This window comes from Papaver somniferum, chromosome 10 (assembly GCF_003573695.1).
Source record: "Papaver somniferum cultivar HN1 chromosome 10, ASM357369v1, whole genome shotgun sequence".
NCBI classification, from domain to species: domain Eukaryota; kingdom Viridiplantae; phylum Streptophyta; class Magnoliopsida; order Ranunculales; family Papaveraceae; genus Papaver; species Papaver somniferum.
Window position 1 is genome coordinate 66302675 of NC_039367.1, and position 17890 is coordinate 66320564.

Here is a 17890-nt window from a genome sequence, read left to right on the forward strand (position 1 = left end):
AAATGCTCCTGGTATAAATACTTCAGTAAATCAGTTTGAAATTCTTCAAGACAATGATGGAGATACTTCTTGCTCTGAAGATGGTGAAATTAAAGAGGTTAGTACCAATACTCTGTTAATTTTGTTTCTGGTTCTCAACCTATTACAATATTGAAGAGTATTACCTCTTCAGTGGATGCTGGAAATAGTAAATCTGGAGCAAAGAAGAAACCTCCAGTAAAACCTGCAGTTGTTACTAGAAAAGCTAGTAAAGAAATACTTAAACATGTGATTGATAAGGGGAGTTTATCTCCTCAACCTCCACCCTTTAAATGAAGACAATCTTCTGGAATATCAGAGGCCTTAAAAGACAAAAGGCCAAAGATAAATTATTTAGTTTAGTTAATTCTAACAATCCTTCTTTGGTTTGGGTTGTGGAACCAAAAATCAAAACTTCAAAATTTAATTTTAAGCTACCTGGTATGCATCATCAAATTATCCATAATTCTTCAGGTAATAATAAAGGAAACATCTGGTTATTTTGGAATTGTTCCCTCACTGCTCCTGTAGTTATTGATATTAGCAGCCAATGCATTACAGTAGAAGTTGGAGGTTTTCTGGTTACTGGTGTTCATGATAATTCATATGCTACTAACAGAAGAGAACTATGGAAAAAGTTATGTGATATTAGTCTTATGGATAAACCTTGGTTAATTTTGGGTGATTTTAATACTGTCCTATGGAGGAAAAGAAAGGTGGTAGAACTCCTATTTTCTCTGCTGTTAAAGATTTTCAAGATTGTGTTGATTATTGTGGCCTTCTTCAAGCTCCAAAATCTGGTTTAGATTTTTCTTGGTGTAATGGTAGAGTTGGGAGAAAGAGGATTTTGTGTAATTTAGATAGAGCATTATATAACTTGAAATGGTTGGATAAATTCAGTGGCTGGCATTACCAGGTGGGGGCTAGGGGAATATCTGATCATGGCCCTATAATTGATTCTAATATTGTCCTTCCCAAAGCTCCTAATCCACCTTTTAGATTTCAAAACATGTGTTGTACTTATCCTAATTTTCTTCAAGTGGTGGCTGACTCTTGGAATGAAGAAATTATTGGTAATCCCATTTATATTTTCATGAACAAGCTTAAGAGACTTAAAAAGTTTCTTAAAGTGTGGAATTGGGAGGTCTTTGGTGATGTGAGAATTAAACTTAAAAAAGCAGAAGACAAAGTTATGGAGGAAACTCTTAAATCTGACAATGATCCTTCTAATGTTGATCTTTTAAATAATTCGGTGACTGCTAGAGGGGAATATGAGATGGCTGCTAATAACTATAATTCTCTTCTAAGGGATAAAGCAAGAATGAACTGGATTAAGGATGGAGATATTAATACTAAATTTTTTCATACTAGCATCAAATTAAGACAAGTTCATAATGTTATAACTGAACTTGAAAATTCTTCTGGCCATATTATTACTGACCAACAAGGTATCTCAAATGTGCTAATTGACTATTTTAGTCAAAAATTTGGTCATCAGGATGTTCTCATAAATGACTCTTTAAAAAGAAAGAAAACTCCTTCTTAGAAGACTGTCCTTCTGAATATGATATCAAAAAATGCAATCTTTGATATCATATTCTTGAAGTTGTTCCTAATATGATTACTGCAGAAGAAAACTCCTTTTTAGAAGACTGTCCTTCTGAATATGATATCAAAAAATGCAATCTTTGACCTTAACCAGGATGGATCACCAGGACCAGATGGATTCACTGGATATTTTTACAGATTTGCTTGGGAGTTATTAAAAGTGATTTGGTGGCTGCCTTACAATTTTGTTGGAAGAATAATACCATCCCAAGTGGTATAAACTCTAAATTCCTTGTGTTGATTCCAAAAGTCCAAGGTGCAAAACCTGCCAAACAATTTAGACCTATTGGTCTTAGTAACTTTTGTTTTAAAATTATTACAAAGATTGTTACTATGAAACTCAGTAAGTATTTGCCTAAAATAGTGTCACCACAAAAAGCTGCTTTCATCAAAAATAGAAGTATTCATGAACAAGTCTTGCTAGCTTCTGAATTAGTAAATGAACTTTCTGTTAAAAGAAGTGGTGGAAATTTGGGCCTAAAGCTAGATATATCACAAGCTTATGACACCTTGAGTTGGGAATTCATATACAGAGCTCTAGCTAAATTTGGTTTTTCTTCAAAATTTTGTAACTGGATAATGGTTATGCTTAAAACTTCTAAAATTTCTATAATGCTAAATGGTGAGCCTGTTGGTTATTTTGGTGTTGGAAGAGGTCTTAAACAGGGAGACCCCCTTTCCCCCATATTATTCATAATTGCTGAAGATATCCTGAGTAGGAACATTCATAAATTGGTTCAAGACAAGAAAATCCAACAAATGTTTATCAGGAATGGCATTCATCCCACTCATATGTTATTTGATGATGACATATTTCTCTTCTGCAATGGTGGTATGAGGAGCATAATTCATCTTAAAAGCTTATTAATGGAATACCAAAATGCTTCAGGTCAAACTATCAATACTTCAAAAATTAAATGTTTTGTTGATGGGACTTCTAGTGTAAGGAGAAGAAAAATTGCAGATTTCTTCAATATGGATATATCTTAGTTCCCTGACAAATACCTTGGTGTTATGCTGGTAAAAGGTAAGATTAAATCCTCTCACATATGGTATCTTGTAGATTATATGCAACAGAGACTAACCTCTTGGAGTGGCAGATTATTGAGTTTTCAAGCTAGACTTACTCTAATTAAGTCTGTGCTTTCTAGTATACCTATCTACAATATGTCCATTTATAAATGGCCCAAAAAAGTAGTGCATGCTTGTGAAAGAATTATTAGGAACTACTTATGGTCAGGAAATGCTGAGGATAAAAAGTGCATTACTCTTAAATGGGATAAAGTTTGTACTTCTACAGAAGAAGGAGGCCTTGGTATAAGAAAATTAGAAGATTTGAACAAAGCTCTACTAATGAAATTTTTATGGAAAATGCTTCATTCTAATGATGAGTGGGCTAAGTTCTTTCTTGCTAAATATACTGATAGAAATGGGAACTGGATATCATTTTACAAGAGATCATTTGTTTGGCCAGGCATAAGATGGGTTATTCAGGAATTCAATGAGCTTACAAGATGGTCTGTTGGGGATGACAATAAAATTTCTCTATGGCATGATAGATGGATTTATGAAGAACCTATCAGTTACTTATTTCCCAATCATAATTTCATAAATCAAAATTCCCATCAATTGGTTAGCAGTTTAATTGTGAATGGGAAATGGTGTATTCCTGAAGATTTTCTCCAGTTCATTCAAATTGAACAACTCCCAGTCATAAGAGAGGGTGCAGATATGCTTGTGTGGTGTAATAGTATTTTTAGTAAGTTTATTGTATCTGATGCAATTACAAAGATTAGCTCTCATATGCCTAAACATCACTGGTATAAAAATATCTGGAATGTTGCAGTTTTACCTTCAACTGCAGAAAATATTTGTGTAGATGGTAGATTTTCGACAAAGACTAAATTCGTAAACTCATAATCATACGAAACTCTGATTCAGCAATCAGACGTGAGTATCAAGACACGAGTCTCTCATCGAATTCTCAACAGAGAGTACTTTCTCTCAGAGTACATGTAGATATGAAGTCTCACGATTGGACAACGGCATATCTCATGAATACTGAATACTTTCATTGATTATTTCTATATAGCATCACGTGATGGACGACTCCTAGACAGCTTGCTCTGCTAGTATAGAGCGATAACGTCTTCAGGAAAAAACAACGAGTTTACCCTGACTATATAAAAGATATGACTTACCGACAAGCTCATATCGGGATGATTAATTCTCCTAGGAAGCTTGCTCTACAATATGGAGCCACAAAGTTAATTATTCCTAATTGCTCCTATTCCATGGTCGAATCCACGACTGGTCCCATGGAATGGCGATAACAATTGTTCTGATTCTATGATCGAATCCACGGCTTGATCTCATAGAATAGCAATAACTATATTATCTCATTACTCCGATTTCATGATCGAATCCGCAACTGGTCTCATAAATGGTAATAGATAAATCTTAATTACTCCAATTCTATGGTCGAATCTACGATACCATGGAATGGTAATGCTCACTTTATTATTTTGAATTCGTAGTCGAATCCTCAGCTGATCCTATGAATTAATAATAAACATCTTATTGCTCAGTTTTGTGAAATATTCTCCATCGAATTCCACAATTAGTAATAAATAATCAATAACCGGGCGTCTGAGCTACCTCTAAGTAAGCCCCGATTCAAATGGTAAAAGTGTATTCAACGATGATACACTAACAGTCACCGCACGAACGAGTATTTCAAAAATACAACGAAACGATGAACCTATGCAAAATAGAGAAGAAAATAATAAGTAATTAAAATATTGACCAGGGTGCTGGGAGCACGGACACACGACCAACCGACCTTGTCGTGGTCAATCCCACGCCAGTTTTATATTTTAATGCATTTTTATTATTTTTCGTGATTTGATGAGAATTCTCTCATTTTATCAAATTTCCTTCGTCTCGAGGAAACTCCTCGGTTTCATGGTACTTCCATAAATCCATAAAAAATAATATAAAATTAAGGAAAGGAGTGTGGGGCGTGACCATTGGCCAACCGGCCATGCCTTGGTCCCAACCGGCCCCACATCCACGGTTCCTTATTATTTTATTATTATTATTATTATTATTATTATTATTATTATTATTTCTCTAATTTCATGAAAAAACTCCTTGATTTCATGGTATTTTTGCATAAATCATCAAATAATAATAAAATAATATAAATTATAAAAACTTGTGGGACCGGGCCTTGGCCGGCCGTCCATGCCCTAGCTGGTCCCACACGCCCCTTTGTTTTATTATTTTATTATTAGTTTTCCTTGAAATCATCAAATTCCTTGATTTCATGGTATTTCTCTCAAATTAGGAAAAGTTCCCTCAAATCATCAAAAATACTTAAAAAATATTAAAAAAAATTATGAAAACTCGTGGGACCTGGCCCAAGCCGGCCGGCCATGCCTCCACAGTCCCACACGCCCTTGTTTTTAATATTTTTTGCTTCCCTGAACTCTTGAAAACTCCTTCAGTTCATGGAAACTCCCTAAATTCATCAAATTTCTCAAAATTCATGAATTTTTCATAAAATCATTATAAAATTAGGGAAACTTGTGGGACCGGGCCCTGGCCGGCCAGTCATGCCTTCCACGGTCCCACACGCCCTTGTTTTATTATTTTAATATCTTTTTCTTCCTTGAACTCATGAAAACTCCTTCAATTCATGGAAACTCCCAATATTCATGAATTTTTCATAAAATCATCAAAATATTATAAAATTAAGGAAAAGATACCAAGGGAGCATGGTCACGACTGGCCGACCATGCCTTGACCACGGCGGTCCCACGCCTCCTCATTCCTTATTTTATAATTATTTTTCATCATCTCATGGTGTTTTTCCTCAGTTTCGTCGAAACCCTAATTTTGGCATATTTTCTCGAATGGATGCTCAATTGCACGCCAGAAAATATCAAAATTCTCAGGACTGAGACGCGGACGCCTTGGGGACACGAGAACGCTATCTTGACCGACCAAGATTGGCTCTTTGGCTCATGGAAGCCGGTCCCATCAATTTTCACAGTTTTGACCTAATTTGCACAATTACTCGTATTAGGTCCAAAACTCTCCCAAACACTTTGGATTTTCATGAAGTGATCGTCAGGCGGTCATGAATAGGTGAACAATTATTAAAATTATTTGGATTTGAACTAGAAATAATATTATTATTAAGCTCAACTGGAGTAACAAATTCCTGATCGCTATGCCTACTTATTTCAAATTCTTCATCAACACTATCCTCATCATAATCATCATAATAACATGAAAATGGTTGAACCTCATCTAAAAAAGTAGTGTTACCAATTCTAACCTCGGCATCTTGATTATGCAAATAACTATCCTCATTTTCAAGGGTACTATTGGAAACACTATATTGGAAATTAAGACTATCTTGAGCAGTTCTGTTCTGGGCCTTTAACAACATTTTCTGAGTCGACTCACAAGACTTCCTTATGGTATCGTGTATAGAAGGTTCACTCATGGGTGCATTTTGTTTATTCATTTCTAACACAAACCTATTTGTATTCTCAATTAATTGTTTGAGAGACTCTTCTAGAGGAAGAACAGGTTCAGAAGGATCATAATAGGGACTAGTTTTCAACATTTTCATTATATTGTCCAAAGACGAGGAACTAGTACTATAATAATCCTTATTTTCTTGCTCGTATGACCGGTGTGTGTGTGTATAGTAATTGGTCTCACCATGGTATGAGCCGTAACCTTGAAAAGGTTGATGTTCCCAATCACTATTCACACTATGGTTAAAATTGTAACGTCCATTTTGAAACTCAGTCGGATATTCGTTGTATTGGCTATTGTGATACCAGTTCGACATTCTTTTGCAGGGGTGTGAGTTATCACAAAATAAAACCCACTGACAGGGGATTCGTGGGTGGATAGAGTCTTACCTCCCATACCAGACGGGCGATGAACCGTTGAAGTCGACTCAGGCCACCGACTCCGATGTCAGTGTACGAACCCGAGGGGTCGAGACAGTATCGTAACTGTCGTCCTTCCCTGCAAACAGTTTATATTTAATCTTAACCCTTCCTTAGGGTTTTAAAAATAATGTCCAGTCCAAAAATAAAGTCCAAAAAGTGTCCAAAAATAAAAAGAAAAATTACAAAAACTAAAACCCTATTTACAGTTTCTAAAAATAAAACAAAATAACTATATACAAAATATTCTTCTTCACTCCTTTCGGATTCCTCTTTTCTTTCCTTCTTTGGCGATGCTTTCCTTTTATAGAACTTTTTCTTTCCTTGTAGCTTCGCTCGAAATCTGAAAAGAATCAAAAAATACCAAAGGCGTAAAAGAGAACAAAAATTCTAAAAGAAATAAAATAAATCTAAAACCTAAAACCTAATACAAATCCGCGTCGGCGGCGCCAAAAATTGATGTGATTTTTTGTTGTAGAAAAAGTGGTAATAAGATTCGTTCAACTCGGACTTGATAAGATTGGGTTCTAAACTTAAAATATAAATAGAAAATATATATACAAAAGGTTTGTCACAATGTCGAGAGAGACTGAGACTTAGGATTTCACCACTAATCACAATCACTTGGTTCAAATAATGACTCAAAACAATTCTAGCTCTTTTATAGACTCTATTTCTTTGCCAAAGGTAGATTTTGTACAACATTAATTGTAAATCACAAGCATGACGCATCAAAGCTCTAAGTCTAAGCATACGACATCAAAAGAAATCACAAATAATTAGTAAAAATCATAAATCAATTTAAAACAAGTGCAAAAGTCATGAAGAATCAATTATAATTACCAAACAATTGTGAAATAAGGCTTCCTCCGTCGTCCCAATGATGGGGTTTATCTCCTCATATTAATCACTTGCTCAAAATACATGTTTATAGCCCAAAAGTTGATTAAAAGAGTGAAAAGAATAAAATTAGTGAATCTGCGACCCACAGAAGGCGTCCAGAAAAGAACGATAAAACTGGAGTGCTTCTGTTGCTGTTGTTTTAAGACTGCCAGGCGTCTGTCCTTGTCACTGTAGAAGAACGACTGTCTGTGGAAGTCTGTTCTTCGTGTTCTTCAGGATCTTCGTGTAGCAGCAGCAGCAGCAGAGACGGGCTTCCTGTAATCTCCGATTCTCTCCTCCTAAGCTCTCCTTTCGACCCCAAAACTCTCTGTAATTCTTCTAGGGGACCTAAGCATCCTATTTATACACTAAAGAGTCATTGAATCTTTCCCAAATCGCATCAAAATTCCCTTTTTCCTTTCTTGGCAGTCACGGCAATAATCGCTTCCCAAATTTGTTTTACGCGTTTCTGAGCTTTCCCACTTATCTCAAACTCTTCGTTAGATACATATGTATGGTTGGAAAGAGTTTACTTGCCTTTAATCTCCTTGAATAACATATTTTGAACCCATGAAGCCGTGTTTCCTTATTTGCTCTGTTTCCTTTTTCCGGCCATTCCAGCCCAATTAGATCGATAAAAACGCATGTATTAAACCTGCTTTGCTCTATGAAGTCCAGCCCAATTGATTTCCAGTGTTGAATCTCCCTGAAATAGCTCCAAAATCGAGTCCAAATTTGCCAGGCGTGAACTCATTTTTTCCCTCCAATTTTCTAATTTAAAACGTGAAGAAGGAATTCCCCCTATCCTGTGATGTTCTCCCTTTAGCAGCTGCCTGGAAATAGGTTACCCCTTAGTAATTATGTTACCCCTTATCCAAAGTGAGAGTCCGAATAGCAAATGTCCTCCCAGGTGCCTTTAACAACTTTTCGAGCCAATTTCGCCGCAAAAGCTTATTTCTCCAAAAACACCTACAAAGAGATAAAATACCGAAATAAGTACAAAAATGGGTACTAACAATATACACAATAGAGATGAAAATAGACACATAAATGCGTCTATCAGGAAGTAAGATTGTTTATCATGGAATAATCAGGATTGTTAGGAGGACAGACGTGATTATCAGCAAAAAGATTAAGAGAACCATCACAGATATCATCCTTAGGACAGTAGTCAAGAGTAGCCATCCATGCTTTAGTAATCTCACTCAACTCCGTATCAGGACACTTAGAAGTATCATGAACACTTCTATAGCACTTGAAACAAGTATTGTTAACATAGTTTTTCTGAACTAATTTATTGATTGACTGAGCTTTCTTTTGAGACTTTATTTTACTCTGTCTAAGAGATTTCTTAAGTTGTTGTATAAACAGTGACAGATTCGAGTTAAAGCACTTCCCATCCCTTTTATCAGTCAATTTAGAACGTCGAGACTTACGATCAGATACATCAACATGGTTGCTAAACAGATGACGCTTCTCTCTTTGTTCAAGTTCAAGATCGAAAATTTTCAACTTACCATCTAAGGAATCTCTGAAAAGTGTATCAAGGTTATTTCCCTCAACGATGGCATGCTTCTTAGAATCGTATCTAGATGGCAACGATCTGAGAATTTTCATCACCATGTCCTTTTCAGGAATGGTCTTACCCAATGCAAAAGATGCATTAACAATTTCAGACACTTTGTGATTAAACTCATCAAATGTTTCTTCATCTGTCATACGAAGGTTTTCCCAATCAGAACTAAGGTTTTGAATCCTAGATTCTTTCTCATTGGTATTTCCTTCAAATACGGTTTCTAAGATATCCCAAGCTTCCTTAGACTTTGTACACATAGTCACATGGTACTGAAGGTGTGACTACTCGTTTTCCCGTAGTCTACGTAATGTATACAGCTCTGAGGATCTGATACTAAGTAGTATTGATACCTCCGTTGAACCGATATTGCCAAGTAATAAATGATATCTAAGATCACAATAACAACGAAGAACACAAGTATAATTTAAAATCTTCTAAGTTATCATGAGACACAAGAGATTTACGTGGTTAGACATTTGTCTACATCCACGGGGTAATGAGTGCTTGTTTTTGTATTAAGTTGTGGTGGTTACAAAGATCTTAAATGCTTTCCAAAGTAATAGAGATAACTCAAGTGAAAGTAAATACTTAAGTTCTAAACATTAAAGAGGTATAAGCTTAAGACTAGATCTTCTCTCCTAGATATTGAATACCATTAGTTTGTTGGTGAAGCTTGATATTTATAGCCCCTCTTGCTCCAGGTATATCTCTGCTGCCTCTGGGTCCATCATCTGCTGATATACCTTTCGTACCAATGGTACCTTCTTCCACCGCGTACTTTCTCCAGTTATATGTCGCCACCTCAGCTGGCCCATGTTCCTTCGGGAACTACCCAACCTTAGTACAGGTTGTACCTTCGTTCGCCGCCAGCGTCCGCCAATCGGGTTCTGCCACGCTTTCTCTCTTTACATGCCTACATTCATGCGTGAGCATTTAATGCTGATTGGATGCGTCATCTACCTTTGTCCCCTCACCAGCTGACTCTATATAGACTAGGCTTTTTCCTTCCTTATCTTGACCGTTCACGCCTTCTTTCTTGGTATGAGATAAAGTAGATCTGCGGAGGTATCCCTTGCTACTCAGGCTTCTCTGTTAGTGAAGGATACACAGCTAGGTATATATGCGTACACTAAGTTTGTGACACGTGCTCCACAGAATATTGGTAGTCACAGTTTTCCCATTTTCTTTCATCCTCTACCGTTTGGTAGAAGTGGAAGGAAATTTCCGTTATGCCGCCAATTTTGCACGTACCGATTGGGTGGTCCCTACATGTCCTTTCATGTAATAACTTCCCCTTGAATTTCGGGACATCCAAATTTTTTGGATTTTCCAGCCGCCTATAGAGGGGAACAAAGAGAAGGGAATTTTATTAACTCCCTTTCCTTTTCTTCTTCGAACTGTCGCTCTCTATCCCTTTTATTGAGATAATCTTTTGCTGCTAATTGCTCCTCTTTTTCCTTCAATTCTCCGCGTGCTTTGGCTCCACTATGTCGATCATACAAGTAAGTGATACCCGTATTTGGTCTTGATTTTCCCCATGCTTGCCCCTGTTATATCGTTGTCGGACTAGGAGATTTACTGTTGTTGCTTATTATGCTTGCATGTGAGAATTCCTACTTTCTTTTGCTTGTTTACGCTGTATGGGAACTTGGGTTTTGTTCCATTTTGAATATTGATGATGGTTTCGGTATGACAGTTCTTCGCCTGCAACTTTGATCATGTGATCAAAGGTTTTTGATTTTCCCCCATGATATGTTTAGACTGTCCCCTTTGGTTGGTTAAGTGAAACCCATGCCCAAAGTTCGTCGGTTTTTTGCCCCCAATTCACTTTTGAATGAATTGCAATCTTCTTCTGCCATTGTTGATGGAGATGTTCTTCCTGCTGGTGTTAGGCATCATGAGGCTTCCAAAGAAACCTACGCGTAAGGGTCCAAAGATATCTTCGTCGACTGATCCTCCTCCGCGAATGGATCCTCCTAATGCTACGCCATTTCCTCCTCCTGAGGATTCTGAGGTGCCTGCTGGTAGTGAGGTGGCTACGGTCGCTGAGGAGGAATTTGTTATCGAGGATCTTCCACCCCCTCCTCCTCACTATGAGCTTCAGAGGCTCCAATTGCGTGACAAGGACAACTTTGCTCATTTGTCTATTGATGAGATTACCAAGTCTTTTCGCCTTTATAAATTCGAGATTTTCTTCGTCAATGGCCCTGATGTTCTTATTGAGTCCCACATTCGGGATTTCCCTTATGATGAGAATAATCTTTTGATTAGCGTTGGCCAATTGGCCACGGGTATGCTTCTTCCTCTGTATAGCAGAAAGGATCCTTTTTATTATGACGTCTTGTCGATCAGGGATGACCCGACAAACAAGACTCAGGTCCGAGGAATTTACCAGTATACTGGTAATTACTGGCGTGCCCTTCGCGAAAGATTGTATCGTAGCAAGGGAAAGACTACTTTGAAGTCTTATGACCCCTTTACTGAAGGGATATCTAAGCAAGAGGACTATACCCCTTCCAACTTCAATGCTACGTATGCTGATGCTATTCAAAAAAGCAACCTTCTTCCTTGGAGTGTTGGTCCTCGTCGTATTCATGTTACTGCTAGGCAGATTATGGAGGGTAATAGCCTTCGGTTGCTGGAAGAGATTGATAAGACTGGTTTGATTACCATCCCTTACTCTGCTAGGCTACCTTTCCCAAAGTCTGACCGCATTCTTCTTGATCGTGATGATCGTTGGGATCATACTTCTCTTCGTGTGGTTGGTCCTTGGGCTTATGGTTTCACCACTGCGGACCCTTCAGTCCCTCGTTCAGCTCGTTCTTTGCCAGAGAAGTATTATGGGTATCAGCCTTGGATTTTTAATCCTGCTGCTTCTCACGAGGTACCTTTGCTGTTAATATCTTCGTCTGCTTAGATATCTTTATCTGATGGTCTTCTTTTGCAGCCTGCCTCTGTTTTTTCTGATGGGACTGCTCTAGGCTCTGCTGGTAATTCTGTGGCCACAAGGACTAGGAAGAGAAAGGCTTTGGTTGAAACGCCTGTGGAGGTAAGGATCATTATCATACCTTTGTGCTTGTAAGTTCCTTGGTACTTGCCCCCGATTCTTAGCTGACGCATGTGTTTCTTTACAGTCTTCCCAGAGGAAGGGTAAGTTGAAGACCGTGATTGATCTTGATGATTTGGATGATAATCCCAAGGTTGCTGGTGAGGGACCCGGTGACGAAGACATGGAGGATATCGAGGATACTGGCCTTAGTCCTTATTTGAATGATATTGAGGAGGATTTTGCCAAAGATAACCCTAGCCCCGTCCGAGCTGCTTCAGTTGAGGGTGAGAACCTTCTTGTTGGTACTGGTGCTCAGCTAGTAGAGCATGTTAGCGTTCATTCCCCTGCACCTACGTTATCCTTGAAGATGCCTTCGTTTTCTGCTCCTAGCAAAGCTTTGCCCGCTATTCCTGCTGCTGCTGGAGCTGCTGTTGTGGCTTCTAAGAGTCTCCCTTCATCTCCTGTTACCTCCCTTAAATCAAGTGGTTCGTTTTCTAAGGTTGTTACCCCCACAGTGAGGGTTGGTAGCTCAGATTCTTAGCAGAAGAATAAGGTTGTGATTTCACTAGCCAGCTTCTCCTTCAATGTTGTTCCTGCTTCACTGGGGAGTGCTCAGTCTGTTTCTACTGCTTCTGCTAGCAAAGCTGTTGGACCCCCACCTTCGTCACCAGATTGGACCGGACTGGGTAATCTTCCTTCTGCCAGTGACATGGATTTGGGCGGCTCTCAAGCTCCTCTTTCTATTCTTAGCTCTTCCACCATGCCATCTCTTCGTCGTGGTGAGGGTTCAGCAATCGTGCCCCTTGTTTGTGTTCAAACAAACGAGGGAGTTGCCGCTGAATCTAGCCAAGGTAGGTTGCCGGAGAGCTTGAGCTTGGGTAGTTCCGGTGACGCTATTCTTGAGGCCATCCTGCGGGACTCCAAGGGTCCCTTTTCTGTTGGAGTTGATCATCATCATCTTGGTAGCTATTTCGAGATATCTTCACAGCTGGACGTGTTATCTGCCCAGTATCGTGCTGCCAAAGATTTGTTCTTTGACCCTGATTGTCTCCGCTCCAGTCAGAGCTTTGGTGAGATCCGTAGAGGCAGCATCCAAGAGATGGAGGCTTTCATGGATACCTACGCTAACTTCCTCCCCCGCCTTTCAGCGCTCTCAGTAAGTGATTCTTACCCTATCATTTTTCTTCTTAATCTGATCCTTCGTCCGTCCTTATACTCCTTTGTTTGCAGCTTTGCAAGCAGATCGATCTTGGTTATACCTTATTCAAGGTTTATAGGGCTAAATGCACTCATTTGAGTGCCCTACTGGAACGTGCTCGTCAAGAGTATGCTCTTTCCGTTGCTCAGCAGCCTTCGTCGAGTGATGCTACTTCTGCTGCTAAGATATCTTCGTTGGAGGATGATCTGAGGAAAACCCAGAGATCTCTGGAAGCTTGTTTATTGGCTCTTGAGAGAGCTAATAATGTTGCTAAGGTTGCCGAGGATGGTCGCAAATCTATTGATGTTGTCTTAGCTGCCGAGTCTTCTAAAGCCATAGGTTTGTTTCTTCTTCTCCTTAGCTTTTTTCTTTACTTTCTGGTTGCATAGTCCTAAGATAACCTTCGTCTGCCAGCCGACAACTCTAGTGAACTTAGATGTCTTCGAGATAAAGTGGCCAAGTTAACCTCCGATGTTTGGTATTATCAAAAGAAGTCTGATAGGCTAATGAATGTAAATGTTCATTATGAGTCCCAGCTTTCCCTTGAGTCCGCTCATAATGCAGACTTAGTGAAGCAGATGGCTTCGCTTCGTGAGGAGTGTGACGAAGCCCTTTGCTGGAAGGAGAGACTCATTTTAAAGCAAAAGGAGGATATTGCCTTAGTCGAGAAGCATCTCTCTGCCCAAGAAATTATTCGCAAGAAATATCATGCCGATTTTGAAGATGCTTGTGCTTTTTTAGCTAAGGTTACTGCAGAGCGTAATGTTTTAACTTCTGAGGTCTGTTCTCTTAAGAACAAACTTATTGATGCCAGCTCCGTGCCTTCTTCCATGTCTCATGCATCCTTAGTAAAAAGGTTTGAAGAGTTAGAGAATGTGTACCAAGTTTTATCCTCTGAGAATGCTTCGCTCCAGATAGATGTTGATGATCTTCAGACGGAGAGGGATACCCTTGTGGAAGACCTTGATGCGACTGAGGTAGACCTTGCTGAGGCTCTACATAGTTTAGAAGAGTCCCTTAGTCATGTCGAAGGTAGCTTAGGACAATTATTTTTTCCGTAGCATCCTTTGTATCTTTAGCTCCTTGATCTTGTTGCTGATAACCTCATCGTCAATTCTGACGGAGGATGTCTTTTCTAACCCAAATTGTATTTAATCAACATGCACTCTTTCTTAGAAAAAAGTTTCTTTCATTGATTAATTTGGTTTGTAATACCTTTGATCAGGGATAGAACATGGCGGGATATTGCCCCTTCCCTTCTTCTCTTGAGTAATAACCAATATCTTTACGGGTAATACTTCATTAGGTACATTGCATTCCAAGGGTGTTGCAATACTTCCCCTTTGAGATTTCTTAAGTAGTATGAACCTTTTCCAGAAATATCTTGTATAATGTAGGGTCCGTCCCATGTCGGGGCAAGCTTCCCCCACCCTTTCTTCCTTTGATATGGTGGTATTTGACGTAGTACGTATTCTTCGACCACAAAGTTTCTAGGAATTACCCGTTTGTTGTATTCACGAGCCAGCCTTCTGTAGGATCAGAATCTCGCAACAATAATGCCTCAGCGAAATTATTAACAACACAACACAACAGTGTCGCAGAACAACTTCAGAAATGACATAATAAACGACGTCAGCTGAATCATGAGAAAAATATGATGGTCCTGCGAAAATTAGGGAGTTTGCGAGATTAACATTTATAAGGTTGCGAGAATGTCGCAAGCCATATCCGAAAATAAAGGACAGATTAGCTGTCATCCATTATGTAATTCCCTATAAATAGCCATTCAATTGTAAGGAAAGAGGGAGATCTTTTTTGAGTAAGAAGCAAGTAAATAGGAGAGAGAAAATTTAGAACAAAGGTTATTCTTGATTCCTTTATCTTTTCTTGTAAGATTGTTTAAAGATTCATCAATAAAATTAAGATTTTTAATCCAAAAATGAGTTGAATGTTAATGAAATCTTGTGAGGGGTGTAGTGTAGGATTTCCTGCAACTACATAATGGCGCTAGAAACAGGGACGAAGATTGAAGATCACCCTAGAAAAAGTTGAAGATTAATATTTTGATTTATGGGAAATTAGAATAACTGGTGAAGAATTTTACGAAATCTCTTACAATTAATTAGTATTGAAGAAATGGCTAGAAGGAGAAATGTATCGGAACAACCGATAACTGCTAGAAGAAGAAGTAAAAGACTTGTTGGAAGGGAGAGAAGTGAAATGGGAGAATCTACTAGAAGGAGAAATGATGGAGAAAATCAAATTCAACAACCAGTTCAACAAACACCGGTACAAAATAGAACTATGGATTATGATAGAGTAAGCGTACACACTTGGCGATCAAATTCAGCAGGAGAAGTAGAAGAAGAGCAGCAAACCAGGAACCATAGACAGGTAGAGAGAAATCAAGAAGCAGATGAAGGAATAATTCATGGAGATGAGGAAATTAGAGCGTTAGAAACGCTGAGATGAAGAATACGTGAAGAAAGAAGAGCTGAAGCAGAAGAACGTGCAAATCTAACAAGGAAAAATCACGAATTGAGGATGGAAAATACGAGACTACAGAGTAAAATATCGAGAAGTTCTACACGATCATATTCAAGATCGACTAGAAGAGAAATGAGGCGAAACTCACCCACAGTTAATGCTGGAAATAATATTCGAGAAGAAATACCAAATCCTAATGAAGAACATCGCGAAGATAGAGAAATGACTGATGATCGTTACGTTCCACAAAATGAAACTTTTGATGATAGGCAAAATGATAGAAATCAAGAGAATGAACAACGTCAGGGACGAAATAATCAAGATGGCGAAGGGAATCGAGAGGAAGGAAGGAGAATTTTACATGAGAGAGAAACTCAAAGAAATCAACAAACGATGGAAGAAGAAATTGAAAGACACTATGCTGAAAAAGCACGTTTAACTCGCGAACGTGAAAGATTGAGAGCGGAAATGGAAGAACAAGATCTACAGGAGGCGATTCGCCAGAATAACCAAGGCAATCGAGAAAGAAGGCGTACACAAAACCGGAATAACGGTAATCTCAATGAAGAGTATGATAGAGTATAGAGGAGTGCTGAAAGACAACGAATGGAATTGATAAGAAATGAACAAAATCATGGAGGGGAAAATGAGAGACATCGTCATATGCGAATTCAAGATAGAGATGAGGAAGAGAATCGCAGGAGAAGACGAGATGAGGATGATGAAGAAGAAGAAATGCATAATTTCGCAAGAGAAGAAAGACATGAACGTTGAAGAAGGGAAGCGAAATTAAAGAGACCAATGGAAAAAATCTCAGACGTAAATGGACAAATCTTAAAAGAATTGGAAGAAATAAGAGGAATGCTGAACAATAGAGGAGAAGTAGGTAGAAGACAATTAGATGAAGCTATAGAGGAAGCTGCGAAAACTCCATTTACAAGAGAAGTACAGCTAGGAGGAATACCCCCGAAATGCAATTTGCCTGCATTAACCAACATTTTTGATGGAACAACTTGTGCAATTCAACGCATTAAAGCCTATGTGAGGTGCATGCTACAATGGGAAAATCATGATGCCGTATTATGCAAGTATTTTGCATCCATCTTAACAGGGGAGGCGTTAAAATGGTTCGTAGGTTTACCAAAGAATACAATAACATCCTTCAATCATTTGCAGACTACATTCCTGGGGGCATATATAAGTAACAATTCTTCCCGACCTGGTATTAAAGACGTGTTTGGATTAAAACAAAAAAACTGGCGAAAGTTTGAAACACCTAACTAAAAGATGGAGGACTATGTGTAGCGAAATGGCTGGCCGTGTGGATGAGAGATATCTTATCTTATCATTTATCAATGCTATGTTCGCAACCAATCTATTGTATATCCAAATTTTCAGAGTCAAGAATACAATCACAATGACTGAACTGCGAGAACTTCAGGAAGAGTATGTTGCTCTAGAGTAAAGGCAAAATGAAACGGAATCATACCCAGTTGCGAACACCAATTCACAAGCAGCGAATGAAAGCTTATTACCTAAACTAATAAACACAGTGGCGAGCACTTCGCAAGTACAACAAGAAAAGGTTACGGGCAACAACAATCAACAGAAGCTGGTGGCTATGGGAAGCCGAGATCAAGAGGAGTATGAAAGAGAAAGAAATTTCTACAATCGTGGTGGAAATAATAAGATTCAAAGACTTGATCATCCGCAAGAAACTTATGGAGGTCAAAGACAAAATTATAATAGAGGACAAGGAGGTCACAAGGTAGTATGGGAAGAAATCAAAATGCCACCTCTGAATGCAAGTGTGGAGAAAATATGGGAAGCTATAATTTTGATGGAGAATATACCAACACCATGGAACATGGGAACGGAACCTCCTCAAAGCCGCAGAAGTCATGAGTTCTGTTCTTATCATCATTTTCACGGACATACTACAAATGATTGCAGAAATGTAAAGAGAATTATTCTGAGAATGATAGATCAAGGAAAGCTAAACCACTTTCTGGTAGGGCATCCACAATCTCAACCATTGCCGCCGCCACCACTAGAGCAGCATAGAGTAAACACGGTAAAATAAAAGGAAACATTCTTCG

General features: G+C 38.6%; 2 protein-coding genes across 2 annotated transcripts; both read left to right on the plus strand.

Annotated features, from left to right (window-relative positions):
- Nucleotides 1–718: 718 nt before the first annotated feature.
- On the plus strand, nucleotides 719–1564 carry LOC113315734. Its single transcript, XM_026563993.1, has one exon. The coding sequence runs from the start codon at nucleotides 719–721 to the stop codon at nucleotides 1562–1564; it is 846 nt and encodes a 281-aa protein (XP_026419778.1).
- Nucleotides 1565–2793: 1229 nt separating this feature from the next.
- LOC113315735 lies at nucleotides 2794–10773 on the plus strand. Its single transcript, XM_026563994.1, has 2 exons — nucleotides 2794–3508; nucleotides 10628–10773. Exons 1-2 carry the CDS (start codon nucleotides 2794–2796, stop codon nucleotides 10771–10773), a joined length of 861 nt encoding a protein of 286 aa, XP_026419779.1.
- The last annotated feature ends 7117 nt before the right edge of the window (nucleotides 10774–17890 follow it).